We start from the raw sequence: 15,273 nt of genomic DNA, 5'->3' as shown, positions 1-15,273 counted from the left end.
AGAAAGCTGCAGCAGGAGATATATGTTTATGTTGAAAACTTATTCCTGGAATTCCAAATAGACCACAGAAAAGTAAAGCGCTTCTTCTGACTTAAACTGATCAACCAATCTAAAAGATTTCCTTGCCAAAGAGTAGGCTTAACTAGATAAGAAAAAGACCAAACCTAAGAAGCAAACTGACATTTATGAAACAGATGATCAATAGTTTCATTTTCAATGCTACAAAGTGGACGTCATAGAGTAAGAAATTTTGCCTAAACCGTGCAAGGTGGACTCTAGTGTTTAACCGACCTCTTATAAACATTAGAGGGCTAGTTTTGAATGCGAAAGCATGTAAATATTCGTTTAGGATCGGCTGTCGACCATTCGTATGCATAAATGATTAGCTAGTCTCTTGAAATCATTTCATGTTTTACTGTTTAAGTTACTTAAGGCTAGGGTATGTTTCTGAAAAGAGACATATATATACAATGACTCGTAGTAATGAATAAGAACCGGCCATCATATGATTCAGTAGTTACTACAATTAATGATAATGGTTTTGAATCAAATCTGTTGATTTAGGGACATATTACAAACATGGTTAGAGTTATAGTTTTATTCTCCCTATCTTGGAGCACAAAGATTTAGAGTTATGTATGCCGCCACACACGTTTGTCATTTTGCTTAACATTAACAAGCTAATCAAATCATGTTAACTTGGTCTACACTATAAACTTTTGGCTTCAATAGACTTCCAACATTGAACTTACAGATGGATATTGAGATGCATCAATAGGTTGTCGGAGGGCTAGTTTTGAATGTGAAAGCATGTAAATATTCGTTTAGAATCGGCTGTGGACCATTCGTATGCATAAATGATTAGCTTGTCTCTTGTAATCATTTCATGTTTTAACTGTTTAAGTTACTTAAGAGTATGTTATAAACCATATATAGATTCTGAAAAGAAAGATATACAATGACTCGTAGTAATGAATAAGAACCATCACATGATTCAGTTACTACAACTTTGAATCAAATCTGTTGATTTAGGGACATATTACAAACATGGTTCACAAGGGCGGTTAGAGTTATAGTCTTACTCTCCCTATCTTGGAGCACAAAGTCTGAAGATCATCGTACTGCTGGTTCACAGTTGGATTGCATATATGCATGCACCACCATAATATTCTATGGCATATTGTAGATTTTACATTTACTTGTGATGCCCATTTTTAATTTTTATTGGCAATGTTTGTACTCTTTTGATGTCTCGATCTTCAAATGTTTAGATGTGAGATTCATTGTAATCAGACAACCTATTGATGTAATACATCTTAGGTCATGCTGCTTTAATTTTTATCTTTTAACCGATGTTTATTATGCCTATCTTTTAGATTTTCATGACGAATGCGCCTTTTAATCTTTTATTTTTTTCTTTTTATTAATCTTCAATACTATTCAAAAGAAAATGTAATACAACTCTGTGAAGATTGCAGTCCAAAGCATCAATCTCACTTCTTCACCAAATTAAACGGTGAAATGAAAATATCTAATATGACATATACTGAATATGACATAATTATCGAATATGATATATAAATAAAACACACATTTGAAACTCAATAGTTTAGCATTTCATCATTCCAAAGCCATTCACCTCATTTTTACCACGTAACTGCACAGATATTCTTGATTAAACGTCAGAAATGATGAATATTCAAGAGCAAAGAAGAGTAGCATATTCCTGACTCCATTGACTAGCACACATAATTTTCACATCGATCATATATTCCCCACGTGTTGTAATTTCACCCCCCACCCCCCGGGGCAAATGACATCCACATGAGATTTTCTGAACGAAAGTATGAAGCGGGTCGGGTCCTCCTTTAGGATTCAGCTAATGCCCTACTTTAAATTTGGACTGTTCGTTTCGTACGGCACTTTCAACTTTGGGGACGTCACACGGCTCGCCATATCTATATATATTCCCCTCCCGACTCTCATTTCCCTTAGCTTGCTTCCTTCCTTCTACTTTCCTCAGTGTCCTCAGCGAAACTCAAAGAACATTTTACAACCCTCGAGAATGGTGAGAGCTCCGTGCTGCGAGAAGATGGGGTTGAAGAAAGGGCCATGGACGCCGGAGGAGGATCACGTACTCGTCTCTTACATTCAGCAGTACGGCCATGGAAACTGGAGGGCGCTTCCCAAACTGGCAGGTGAGTTGCTTGCTGATAAGTTGCGCCACTGTTATTGTAGATCTGATCATATGTAGTGTTTGAACTGGTTGATTAAATGTTGGGGTTTTTTGTAGGGTTGTTGAGGTGTGGGAAGAGTTGCAGGCTGCGGTGGACGAACTACCTGAGGCCGGATATCAAGAGAGGGAATTTTAGCAGGGAGGAAGAGGAGGCCATCATCAACTTGCATCAAATGTTGGGGAATAGGTATGAACTTGACCCATCTCTCATGATTGATCAAATTTCTTTTGTTTTGTTTTTCTTAAGTTCATGAAGATGGTTAATGGGGGATCTGTTATGGGGTTTGATTTCATTTTCATGGTTCTCCATAGATGATTAGTCTGTTTGATTTATCACGTAAATTGTTTGATAAAATATCTCGTACAAACAATCGAGTATTTTATGAGCTTATTTCTTTAATAATTTCCAAGCCTTTATGAATGGAAGTATTTTTACTCAACATTAAACAGCGATCTTTTCTTATCAAATGTGTTTGAGAACTTTGTTTCGATTTTACAAGATGAAAAATTCTTGAACTGAGAAGTTAAAGTTCGGATACATATACCGACACTTCATTGCTAAACAAAATGTTGTATAAAATTAAAAGAAGTTACTTAGCAAGTAAATCTTGTACGTATTGCCGACATTATACCAACACTTCATTTGAGAAAATTGTATTATCATTTATCGAAATGCTAGTTAAAGTTGAGTAAAAATAATTAGTCGCATGAAGTCGTTGTGCTGCCGACGTGCGATGGCCTAGTACATGCCTAGTTGTGAGACATGTGGGACTGGCCAGATTCCTTGTCACTTGTGCATAACTTTCTCATGTAGTACTTGGTCTAAAACAAAAGGAACACGTTTCTCAACTCTCGAGCGTTTAAAATACTAGTACATATCCACCATCACATTTCCTCAGTGCACATAATCATTCATGTGACAGAACAAAACAATTTGAATTCATAGTCATTTGTTTATGTACATATTTAACATTATCCTAATCTGATTTTTACTTACTCGAATCCTCAGATGGTCAGCAATTGCAGCAAGATTGCCTGGTCGCACAGACAATGAAATAAAAAACGTTTGGCACACCCACTTGAAAAAGAAGCTCAGCATCAAGCAGAATTCTACCACACCAGAAGCACAAGGTCAGGAATCCGAACCCGAACCCAAACCTGAAAATACTTCATGTTATGCAAAATCCGAAAGCTTCGAGTATGGGCCGGTTTCGCCACCTCAATGTACTACTTCGAGTGCTGATGACAGCTCCTCATTCACCACCAGTGAGAACAATAACTGTAGTGCTAATATGGGCATGAAAGTCGACTACGAAATGAATTTACCCCAAGCGGACGAGAGCTTTTGGTCAGAAGTACTATCAGCTGATCAGAACTGTTCCAACGAGACGGTGAGTTGCGATTTTGATCAGGCAATTGGTGCAGCAGCAGATCTACAAGTGAACGCAACTGTGGAAGTTCCTGTCGATTTTGGGTTTAGTGGCTCAAATATGGACGATAACTGCATGGATTTTTGGTACAACGTTTTCACAACAGCAGGGGAGATTTCAGAATTGCTAGAGATTTGATATGATCAATCAGGAATGCTGTTTTGTAGCGTTGTTTGATTGAGTTGGGAACATGGAATTTGAGTTGCTCGTGTAAGTCCTAACTCTTTGACCCTTAAAATGAGAGCATATGCGTTTCAACCCGGCACTAGTATATATACAGTTCGGTCTTGTCGGAATGAATCTTTTTACTTTTAGTTTTCAACGATCAAAGCAATCATTCTTGAACAAACAGCACCAAAGACAAGTTTCATTTATGGTGCATTCACAAAAGACATTCTCAATTTCATTTATGGTGTATTCACAAAAGACATTCTCAATTGGCCCAAGTGAGGTAGAATGGTATGTTCTGGATAACAATATATGGCCTAGTAGATGAAAATTTGGCCATGCTTGTTTAACAGTGACGTATATACGGACAATACTAGTGATGCTGACTAATAATATATATGTTTGAATAAACGGTCATCTAACAAAATTAAAATTTGCGAAGTTAAATATAAAGGGTTTGGTACGTAGTCTTTCACTTGCAATCTTATAAATGAGAAATGGATCGACTTCTTCTGACCAAAGAAATATTGTTAGTTATTGGTTACAAGGTACCTGATTTTGTTAGGGTAACTGCTAATCGAAGTATTTCGACCAAAAATAATATTAATAAAAGTGTTATGGTTTGGATAATTTGGTATCTGACGAAAAAAAGAGTAAAAATTATTGTTTTCGGATGTCCATTCTCACCACCAGACTACCCAAACCACCTTCCTGACTTGACCCAACAATATCTCCATATTCCGGCCACAGTGGTTGGCGTGGCCTTTAGCTTTGTCTCGCAGAGTTTACATTGATATGGTATACTTTTGTCTAACTGGTGATTCATGACGGCAAATCAAAGCCTGGAAACTCTTAGTGGTTTCGATTGGTTTTCTCCATTTTTCGGTGATTTCAACCATAGTCTAAGAAAACCTTTTATAACTATGTGTGTGTGTGTATCTTTTACTCTTTGAGATCTACATGATTAATTACGGATTTGTGAATTTTCTATGATTTGTGAAGATATCCTTTGGGAGATGGAGATCTTCTGTGGAAGGTATGAAAATGAGTCTGAAATGACAATTGCTTTTATATATAATTGATCAAAAATAGTATAACTACCAAGTGGTCCGACTGAGACACTGAGTAGATACACATACCAAATTGTCATTTTTTGTTAAAGTACAAAATTGTTTAAACCATAATATTCGAAGTAGCATTTGAGAAGCTAACAAATCTCTTTCAAACACATTTTCGGAGAAGTCAACTTTGCTGCTGGTTTCATCGCTGCTACATACCAGGCCATTTTCTTGATATCTCTAGTTAGAACCAGTAATTTTCTCTTGCTGTCTCGGCTGCTCTCCAGTTTGATCAGTTGGAGGAAGGATGTGCTAGGAATTTCATCTCGTGTTTGTTACTTTGTTACTTTGTTTATTTGTAATATAAAAACAAAAAAGAAGCATTTCAGGTATTTCACCATTTTCTTATCCTAACACCACCATGATAACAAATTGTTCGGATTACTCATTAGTTACCTAGTTCTTCTACTATATTGTATCATCCAACTAACATAAAACGTGAAAAATTTGGGTTAGGCCTCATTAGCTATTGGCTCCACTGTCCACTTAAGAGCATGATTACATTATTACAGTAGATTTCATATTAAATCTGGAGTTATCATTTTATCAACTCACCAATTTTATAATGTAAACCTGGATAAACTATCCTTTTAAAGTGTGCATACAATTTTATAATTAAGAACAAATAGTAAACGTGCTGTTCGTTTTGCTTTAGCCCTAAGAAAAGAGTTGATCGATTTCGATCTCTCTAGAACTCCAATAGAGAGCCTTTATTAAAGAGTTTAAAGCATCTCTGAGTCTGCGAGTTGTTAACAACCCAATTTCGATCACCACAAGATATATGTGCACGTCTCTGCTGAAAACTTTCCTTCGCACTAAAACATTAAAACTAAATCATTTACTTGGTAAAAGTGTAAGCACATCAATTCTCTCTTCCTCTTGAAATACTATGATTCAATTTGAGTTGAGCTAGTTTCTAATGGACTTTGCAAGACTTGATGCTCATAGAGAATCATGCAAAACCCATGAGCATGTATCAAATGGCAAAGATAGAAACTTGTGAGTTTGCACTATAATTAAAAAACAAGACCGTCGGAACGGACCTTCATATCTATGACCCCGTACTGTTGAGAGATATGAACCAAGATGAAGCTTGAAGAAGAAACTTCGACCTTAAAAGGAACAACAACTCAACAAATAATGCATGATAAGCAAAATGACAAGGACAGTGTTACATGATGGTAGAAATGGATTTGACAAAGGATGAGAATCGAAAAATTCTTGGTTAAGAGCTTCTTCAAATGCAATCATTCCAATGATCAGTCGTCACTCTATGATCCCAAAACCTGTCCTAGCTAGAAGCAAGTATATATGAACACATGGGGCTTGTGGTCAAATAAGGATCATCAATGCGGATACAGGCGAAGAAACAACTATTGCACTTGCACAACTCTAAGTATAGATCAGAAGTGGGTTCTAGTGTCCAACAAAACAGCATTACGCTTTTACTTGGAATATGTACTTCAAAATTAGCCAAACATGTAATCACTTCATCAGTAGGAAGGGTACTTCAAAACTAGCCAAACATCAGTTATCAGAGCATGATCCATCAGATATTGTCCCTTCAAATAAAGCCATAACTGAGTTCTAAAATTAAAGAAGCCAAGAAACATTAAAAATACAAGTACTGCAAATACATCATTTACAGACAAAAAATTGATCCATCAAAAGAACAGTGAAATCAATGTAGAACCTAGGATTTCATTTTAAGAATTTCAATGTGGCAACTAAGTAATGTTCTAGATATGCAAATAATGTGTTAATGACAAACATCACGGTATGAGAGCATGATCCTTAAGATATGTTGAGATAAAGCTATAATCTTAGTCTTCTAAAGTTAAAGCAAACATATATACATTGAAAACAAAATGATTAAATACTGTTTACTTCCTCTACTTATAGGGTTTCATCGTTTCAATCCCTGACCTTTGAATTTCACCTAAAAAGTCTCTGACCTCTCAATTTCCTCCCAATTGGTCTATGCCGTCAAAATTTTCTGTTAAAGTTGCCGAAAATGTCTATTATGCCCTCACTTACTTTTTTATTTATTTATTTTTTCTCTGTTTTAATTCTTTTTTTCATTTCACATCTTGAAGGTCTGTGGATTGGAACCATCTTGATAAGGAGATGAACAGAAGGAGGCGAAAGAGCCGGAAGAAAAAGAGGTAAAAAGAAAAAAAAATAAAAAAAAAGAGGAAGAGAAATATATATATTTTTTAAGTAAATGAGGATATAATAGACTTTTTAGGGGAAGATAACGGAGTTTTTGACGGATGTTTGACGGTAGGGACCAATTGGGAGGAAATTGGGAGTTCATGGATTTTTTAGGTGAAATTCAAAGGTCAGAGACTGAAACGACGAAACCCTATAAGTATAGGGAGTAAGCAGTATTTAACCCAAAACAAAAGTACTGCAAAATTTTATGTGCAAAGCCGCAAAGATATGAGCCATTACAAAACAGGGACAAAGGAATCATTGTAGAACCTAGGACTTCCTTATCTGAATTTCGATGTGGTGGGTCCTTGAGAGTTTCTCCAATAAAGTTCCAGCATAAAAATCACCAGTATCAACATTGCCTTATTCAAAACCTCACCATGTGTTGGAATTTAATTAGAAGATTTCAAAATACCAGCTATATTTGAAATCTCCATTGGACCTTTAATTGCAGATGGTAATAGTCATTAACTCTCTTTGATTGTGATTGACACCAAGATTTCATCAGTTTACTCATATCCCATTATTTGGTCAAAATCTGCAATTATGGTGGTTCATTCCTTATTTGCTTTATTCCGTTTTGATTTACTCATCAATGTCAAGATATATATTGCCTTTCTGTTACATAAGTTACAGAGTATAAATATCATTCCTAATTAGACGTTTTGATTCTTCCTAATCAGTGTCCCAATATTCCTTTCGGTTACATGAGCTACATAGCTTAATTGCTATTATTAAATTGTCATTGCATTGATCATTCCTGCCATATATATAATCCCTAGCTTTCCAGATCGAAACATACAAGAAAACTCAATCCTTTGTTTCTTTTCCGAGCTAAAATTTCTCATGTGTTTCCTTTAATTATTCTACTCCACCAAAAGAAAGTTTTCAAGTTGTTCGATACGATCCAAGTATTGTGAGTGTACACCTATAAGGATCAAGGTTGTTGTACCCTGGAGGGTAGGCCGTCAACACTTGCTACACCGAGATATAATCTCCGAAGGGCGGACATCTACTCTTAAGGGCAGTGTACCACACGCCTCAACCTACAAATCTTACTCAAAGCATCATCCATCTCCATAATTTCCAACAATCTTAAGAGTAGACCACATGGATGCTGCTATGACCAACACCAAGATCCCAGATGTTTCCAAGATCGATGTTTTCAATGGCTCGTTCTTCAAAAGATGGCAAGAAAGAGTCTTCTCTGCTCTTGATGTCATGAACCTAGCAGATTATCTCATGAAGGCCAAGACTGCTGCTGAAAGGTAACAAAATTTGTAGGCATACTATTCTGAGCACACTTTCAAATGAGCTTTTTGATATATATTGTGCCTACAAGATTGCTACTGAAATTTGGGACATTCTCACAAAAAAGTACGTGACTGAAGATGCTGGGACCCAAAAATATGCAATTGGGAATTTTCTTAAATTTCAAATGACTGAGGACAAGAATGTTTCACTTCAAATTCATGAGTTTCCCCAGGTCGTCAATGATTTGAAGACTGAAGGCATTGAATTACCTGAAGCATTTCTATCGGGAAGTCTCATTGAAAAGCTGCCTGAATCATGGAAGGACTACAAGAACAACATGAAGCACAAAAAGAAACAAATGAGTCTTGAAGATGTGGTTGTCCATATCCGAATTGAGGAAACAAACCGCCTACGAGACGAAGCCGATCAAACCAAGGAAATGGAAGTCAAAGCTAATTATGTCATCGAGGAAGGTAAGTCTCTCAAAGGTAAAAATTTCAATTATGGTCATAAACCTCACACCAAGTAGAACAAACCTCACCACAAGCTTGCTAAGAATCTGAAGCCTTTCAACACAAATTTTAAAAAGAAAGGAAGTTGCTTTGTTTGTGGAAAACCTGGGCACCATGCAAATGAGTGCAATAGAAGGAAGGGAAACTGTGATGCCCCAGAAATTCGTATTTATTTTCCAAGGATTTTTCGGCATTTAAATTATGGATATCGGACGGTTTCGTGGCTCGTGGACGGAGCGGAAGTGTTTCGGACGAATTAATTATTTGAAAGGTATGACTTTAGGGTGGATTCAAGGTTGACTTTTGATATGTTGAGATTCTCCGAAAACTTCCTTCACAAAAGTTGTAGAGCGCGTCGATACGAGTTCGTGGATATGTGGAACGTGGAAATCGGAGTTCGTATGAGGAAGTTATGGCCGTCAGAAAAAGTTTCCATTTTAGTATATATGAGATTTTTCAGGAAAATTATTCATAAAATCAGATTTCCATTTTGGGAAGGATTTTTTCTCTCTCCTCTCTCCCGAGTTTTCCCGAGCAGCCATCTTCACCGAGCTCGTTCTCCCTCCTCCGGCCACCAATCGACGAGATTCTTCTTCCTCTCTCTTCGCCTCACTCCCATCTAGCACCCTGTGAAGTTTCACTATGTGGGTAGACCTTTGAACGACGCTACAAGGCCGAGAAGTCGCACGGTGGAGCTGCAAATCGCCTTGATCGGAGTCGGAGATTCCGGCCACCTTTGCCGGTGTTTCTTGAGGGCTTTTGAAGCCCATAAGACGTTGATGCTTCTCCCAAAGCGGCTTGGGACGATTTCACTTGTGGAGGACGAATCGAAGCTTTGAAATTCTAGGGTTCATCAAATTTCAGATGTTGCGAGGTAAATTCCGGCCAAACAGCTATGATTTAGACTTTGTGTTAGTTATGAAAGTTTAAATTGGAGTTGAGATGAAGAACTTTGGTGTTGGGAGTTTTGTCAAATTCCGACTTTGGTCCGGCGGCGGTGCCGCCACTGTGGTGGTGTTTTCCGGCGGTTTCCGGCCACCTCAGGGATAGTTTCTATTCTTGAGTTCGATCTACTCGTCGATACGAGCATTTCGATATATTGTTTGTAATTTTTGGAGATCGTATGAGCATGTTATGATTTTTACGGTTTCGGACCGTTTGATGTTTCGATCCGTGAGGATTCGAGCTTCCGGTCGACTTGTGGTTTTGGCATATCGATCGTAGAAGTATTCCGGAGACATTGGGTGGTCTCGGATGTGGTTTCGCCTCGATTGGCGTCACTTTGGGGATTTTAGTTCAAAACGGGGGTTTCGGACTTAAATCGTTGTGGATTGTTGCTAAGTTCAAACCGTATGTGATTAGGTGCTTGACGAGGTATCCTTGGACGGTTGTTTTGTGATGTGGCTGCCTTGTTCAGTATTGAAGACGCAGTGGGAGTTTCGAGGTGAGTAATCTCATAAAGTTCATCAATGAACAGAATTACCATTATCGTTTTTGCGTTAATTATTTAACTGCAAACTATAGTTGGTATTAGTAGGCATTCCTGAGCGAATGACTACGTATATATATATTTACGTGAAATATATATATATATATATATATATATATTCTTGTGGTTGATGTGTGATGAATAATATGCATGATGGGTCCATATTATTGTTGAATGAGACTTTTCATAGAATCAATATTGTGGAAAAGATGTTTTCTATTGTTTGAAAAGTATTGAGTTTGAGGTTACATTTTGGAGTCAAGCGTGACTCATTTTAAATGTATTGGTCCTTGTACCAAAGGTCACAGATGGTGAGCAGGGATAGGGAAAGCCGGAACTAGATGGTCGTAACGTTTTTAGGTCAGGTGTGACTTACTTAACGTTGACTTGAGACCAGATGGGGTCTGAAAAGCATGGGTCGCAGATGGTGACCAACGGTTGGTTCTAAGACCAGACGGGGTATGAAAACCAAGAGTCACAGACGGTGATAGGTTGCAGATGGTGACCAATGATTTATCTGTGTTATGAGCCTAGTTACCATAGATGTATTGTGGCATTTCTGAGTGAATGATTATGTGTGTACATATATATATATATATATATATATTATGGGATATATATATATATATACATATGTATTCATGTATTGGTTGCATTTCTGAGTGAATGATTATGTGTGTACATATATATATATATATATATATATATATATATATATATATTATGGGATATATATATACACACATATGTATTCATGTATTGATGGCATTTCTAAGTGAATGACTATGTGTGTACATATATATATTATGGGATATATATATATATATACATACGTATTCATGTATTAGTGGCTTCGTGGTGAATCTGTGTTGATGTGTTGTGTGTCTAGGTTGTACTGATTTGTTGTTGGTACATCATGGGGTTAGTAAGGAGCTATCTGATGCTCATGAGTACGTGTTTCTTTAAAAGAGAGTTTCAGGGATTCTTTCTTTTAAATGTCCTGGGAGGACTTGTGAATCATATTATATATGTCACAGATGGTGACTAATGGTTGATCTGAGACCAGATGGGGTCTGAAGATCATATGTCACAGATGGTGATAGGTCGCAGATGGTGACCAATGGTTGATTTCGAGATTGGATGGGGTCTGAAGATCATATGTCACAGATGGTGACAGGTCGCTGATAGTGTCCAAGGCAAGAAATAAGGAATCACGCAGTTAGCCGGGCGAGTGGTTACGATAAGCTAGAGCGCTAGTATGTCTGCCATGGTACCTCATGGATCTAAGTAGGTTACTTATGACTCCTGGGTACGTATTTTGTCCAGGTTGGACTAAGAATCATATGCTATTTGTTGGGTAACGATAGGTATGATTGATGTGCGTATGTGTTTTATCCAGGTTGGATCGATTAATCATATTTGAATTGTGATGTTAACGATTTATATGATTTTGTCAGGGTGTGGCTTTTGTGATTTCTTTTTTGGGGAAGAGTATTGTTTTGGGAAGCATGGTATGTTTTCCTTATTCTCGGGCCGAAAGGTTTTCCTCGTGTTGGCGTGAGTTGTGCAGGCTTTTATCCCGTAATTTGGTGTGAGTTATTTTGAGTTACTCATACGGGCTTGCAAAAGCTTACCGGGTTTGTTGTGTGACAACCCGGTGCACTATTCAAACGGTGTAGGGGTTAATCTTGCAGGTCAGGGAAATTGTGGCTGAAGCTGAGGTATCTAGTTGGCAACAGGACTGGTAGGAAGCAAATTTGATCTGGCTTTGCCATTGTTATGACTTCCGCTTTGTAGTGAACTCTGAAGAGTATTTACGTTTTTTTTTGTGATGACAATTTAATTCGTAAACTTATGTAATATATAACTCTGTTGAGCGAGTGTATATTAACTTGGATTGGTTCATGGCATCAGTATGTACTTGTTTTAAGGGAAAGATGTTCCAGGTATTTGTATTGATGACTGAACGTTCACGCATATATAATTATGGGGTTATATATATAGATTTTTATTTGTGTAAAAATCAGGGGCGTGACAGAAACAACCTTCCTAGTCGTGCTAACCTTGCAGAAACAGATGATATCATTGCTGCGGTCATTTCTAAAATCAATGTGGTGACCAACGCCAAAGATTGGGTGGTAGACTCTGGTGCTACAAGGCACATCTGTGCAAATAGGAGTGCGTTCATTTCATTTACTCCAATAAAAGAAGGTGAAGACTTTGTCCTTATGGGTGATTCAAGGCCCTCTGCAGTTATGGGTAAAGGAAAAGTGCTCCTTAAACTAACCTCTGGTAAAACCCTTTCACTTAGTGATGTGCTTTGTGTTCCAGAGATTCGCCATAATCTTGTGTCTGTTGCTTTACTTGGAAAAGTGGGGGTGAGGGTAGTTTTTGAATCTGACAAGATTGTTGTAACTAAAAATGGTCAATTTGTGGGGAAAGGGTATTGCAATCAGGGTTTGTTTGTATTGAATGTCTCTGAGACTATTAATGGGAATGCAACTACTTCTTCTGCTTATATGGTTGATTCTTTTGATATATGGCATGGTAGGCTTGGTCATGTGAATTCCTCTTATATTAAGAAAATGAAAGATAGTGGCATGCTTTCTTTCTCTACAAACTCAAATGGTAAATGTGATGTTTGTGTAGAATCCAAGTCAACCAAAAAGGTTTGCAATTATGTAGAAAGAGAAACTGAATTACTTAGTTTAATTCACAGTGACCTTGGGGACTTGAAACAAACCATGACTAGAGGAGGCAAAAGGTACTCCATTACTTTTATAGATGATTACTCTAGGTACACTAAGGTTTATCTACTTAGTAATAAAGATGAGGCTGGAGAAATGTTTCTAAAATACAAAACTGAAGTAGAAAACCAACTCAACAAGAAAATAAAACGATTGAGAACCGATAGAGGTGGGGAGTACGTTTCAAATCCCTTTATCACTTTTTGTGAAGAACATGGCATAATTCATGAGGTTACTCCGCCGTATTCTCCAGAATCAAATGGAGTAGCCGAAAGAAAAAATAGAACACTAAAAGAAATGATGAATGCCATGTTAGTAAGTTCGGGAGCATCACTGCATTTGTGGGGGGGGGGGGGGGGGGGAAGCTATTTTATCGGCATGTCACTTACAAAATAGAATACCCTACAAGAAAACGGGAATAACTTCTTATGAGTTATGGAGAAGTCATGCACCTAGCTTAAAATACCTTAAAGTGTGGGGGTGTTTAGCAAAAGTCCTTTTACCTGAGCCGAAAAAGAGAAAATTAGGACCAAAAACTTTTGATGCAATGTTCATAGGATATGCTCAACATAGTGCAGCCTATAGGTTCTTAGTTATCATTAGTGACCATAATTTAATGGAGGTCAATACCATAGTTGAAACTAAGAATGCAACATTCTTTGAAAATGTTTTTCCTATGAAACATGGTAGAGACAAATCTGTTGGTCCGTCTATTTCTACACTAGAACCTAGAGAGAATCTTGAAATAGAACCAAAAAGGAGCAAACGAGTTAGAAAAGAAACTAGCTTTGGAGATGACTTTTACACCTTCTTAGTTAAAAATGACCCACAAACCTATAGTGAAGCCATTAAGTCAATTGATGCACCTTTCTGGAAGGAAGCCATCAATAATGAATTAGCGTCAATTCTCTCTAATCATGTTTGGGAACTTGTAGATTTACCTCCAGGGGCTAAAACTTTAGGGTGTAAATGGGTTTTTAAGAAGAAACTCAAATCAGATGGGTCAATTGATAAGTATAAGGCATGCTTAGTTGCTAAGGGTTACAAACAAAAGAAGGAAGTGGATTATTTTGATACTTTTGCTCCTGTGACTAGAATTTCTTCTATTAGAGTCTTGGTTGCATTAGCATCTATTCATAATCTTGTTATTCATCAAATGGATGTTAAAACCGCTTTTTTGAATGGTGAATTGGATGAGGAAATATACATGGATCAACCTGAGGGTTATGTTGTCAAAGGGAAAGAACATAAAGTTTGTAAGCTTGTTAGATCTTTGTATGGTTTGAAACAAGCTCCTAAGCAATGGCATGATAAATTTGATAAAGTTATGCTTTCAAATGGTTTTGTCATTAACAATGCTGATAAATGTTTATGTTTCAAGTCTGATGGTGATTCACATGTGATTATATGCTTGTATGTTGATGACATGCTTATTTTTGGAACTAATCTTGAGATAGTTAATGAAACTAAATCTTTTCTAGCATCTAGCTTTGATATGAAAGATATGGGTGTTGCTGACATGATTCTTGGAATTAAAATTACTAGAACCAAAGGTGGCATTTCACTTTCTCAAGAACACTACGTGGAAAAGGTATTGAGAAAATTTGGTCATTTTGATTATAATTCTGTTGCAACACCTTATGATGCTAGTATTCAATTAAAGAAAAATAGAGGTGAGTGTTTTTCTCAATCTAAATATGCACAAATCATTGGTAGTTTAATGTATCTAACAAATTACACAAGACCAGATATATCTTATGCAGTTGGAAGATTGAGCAGATACACTCAAAGTCCAAACAAGGACCACTAGAATGCTATCTCAAGAGTACTAAAATATTTAAGGTACTATTAATTATGAATTAAAATATGGTGGATTTCCTGCTGTACTAGAGCGGTACTGTGATGCCAACTGGATCTCAGATTCAGATGAAACAAAATCCACTAGTGGGTATGTATTTACTCTTGGTGGAGGTGCGGTGTCTTGGAAATCCTCTAAGCAAACAGTGATAACTCAGTCCACTATGGAATCTAAGTTTGTAGCCTTAGAGAAGGCGAGTTCAGAGGCTGAGTGGCTTAGAAACCTCTTGGCAGATATCCCATTATGG

At 37.1% G+C, this 15,273-nt stretch overlaps 1 protein-coding gene across 1 annotated transcript; it reads left to right on the top strand.

Annotated features, from left to right (window-relative positions):
* The first annotated feature begins 1,979 nt into the window (after positions 1 to 1,979).
* LOC112172309 (transcription factor MYB4) lies at positions 1,980 to 4,040 on the top strand. Its single transcript, XM_024309596.2, has 3 exons — positions 1,980 to 2,198; positions 2,294 to 2,423; positions 3,246 to 4,040. Exons 1-3 carry the CDS (start codon positions 2,066 to 2,068, stop codon positions 3,802 to 3,804), a joined length of 822 nt encoding a protein of 273 aa, XP_024165364.1. The 5' UTR covers positions 1,980 to 2,065; the 3' UTR covers positions 3,805 to 4,040.
* Positions 4,041 to 15,273: the final 11,233 nt, after the last annotated feature.

Source organism: Rosa chinensis, chromosome 6, assembly GCF_002994745.2.
Source record: "Rosa chinensis cultivar Old Blush chromosome 6, RchiOBHm-V2, whole genome shotgun sequence".
NCBI classification, from domain to species: Eukaryota; Viridiplantae; Streptophyta; class Magnoliopsida; order Rosales; family Rosaceae; genus Rosa; species Rosa chinensis.
Note: the sequence above shows the minus strand (reverse complement) of the source record. Positions and strands in the feature narration are given on the sequence as shown.

Excerpts from the sequence above, each read along its gene's own strand:
- LOC112172309 (XM_024309596.2), top strand. The coding sequence starts at position 2,066 with ATGGTGAGAGCTCCGTGCTGCGAGAAGATGGGGTTGAAGAAAGGGCCA. Across the intron at positions 2,199-2,293 it reads GGCGCTTCCCAAACTGGCAG|GGTTGTTGAGGTGTGGGAAG; the intron begins GTGAGTTGCTTG and ends GGTTTTTTGTAG. Across the intron at positions 2,424-3,245 it reads CATCAAATGTTGGGGAATAG|ATGGTCAGCAATTGCAGCAA; the intron begins GTATGAACTTGA and ends TCGAATCCTCAG.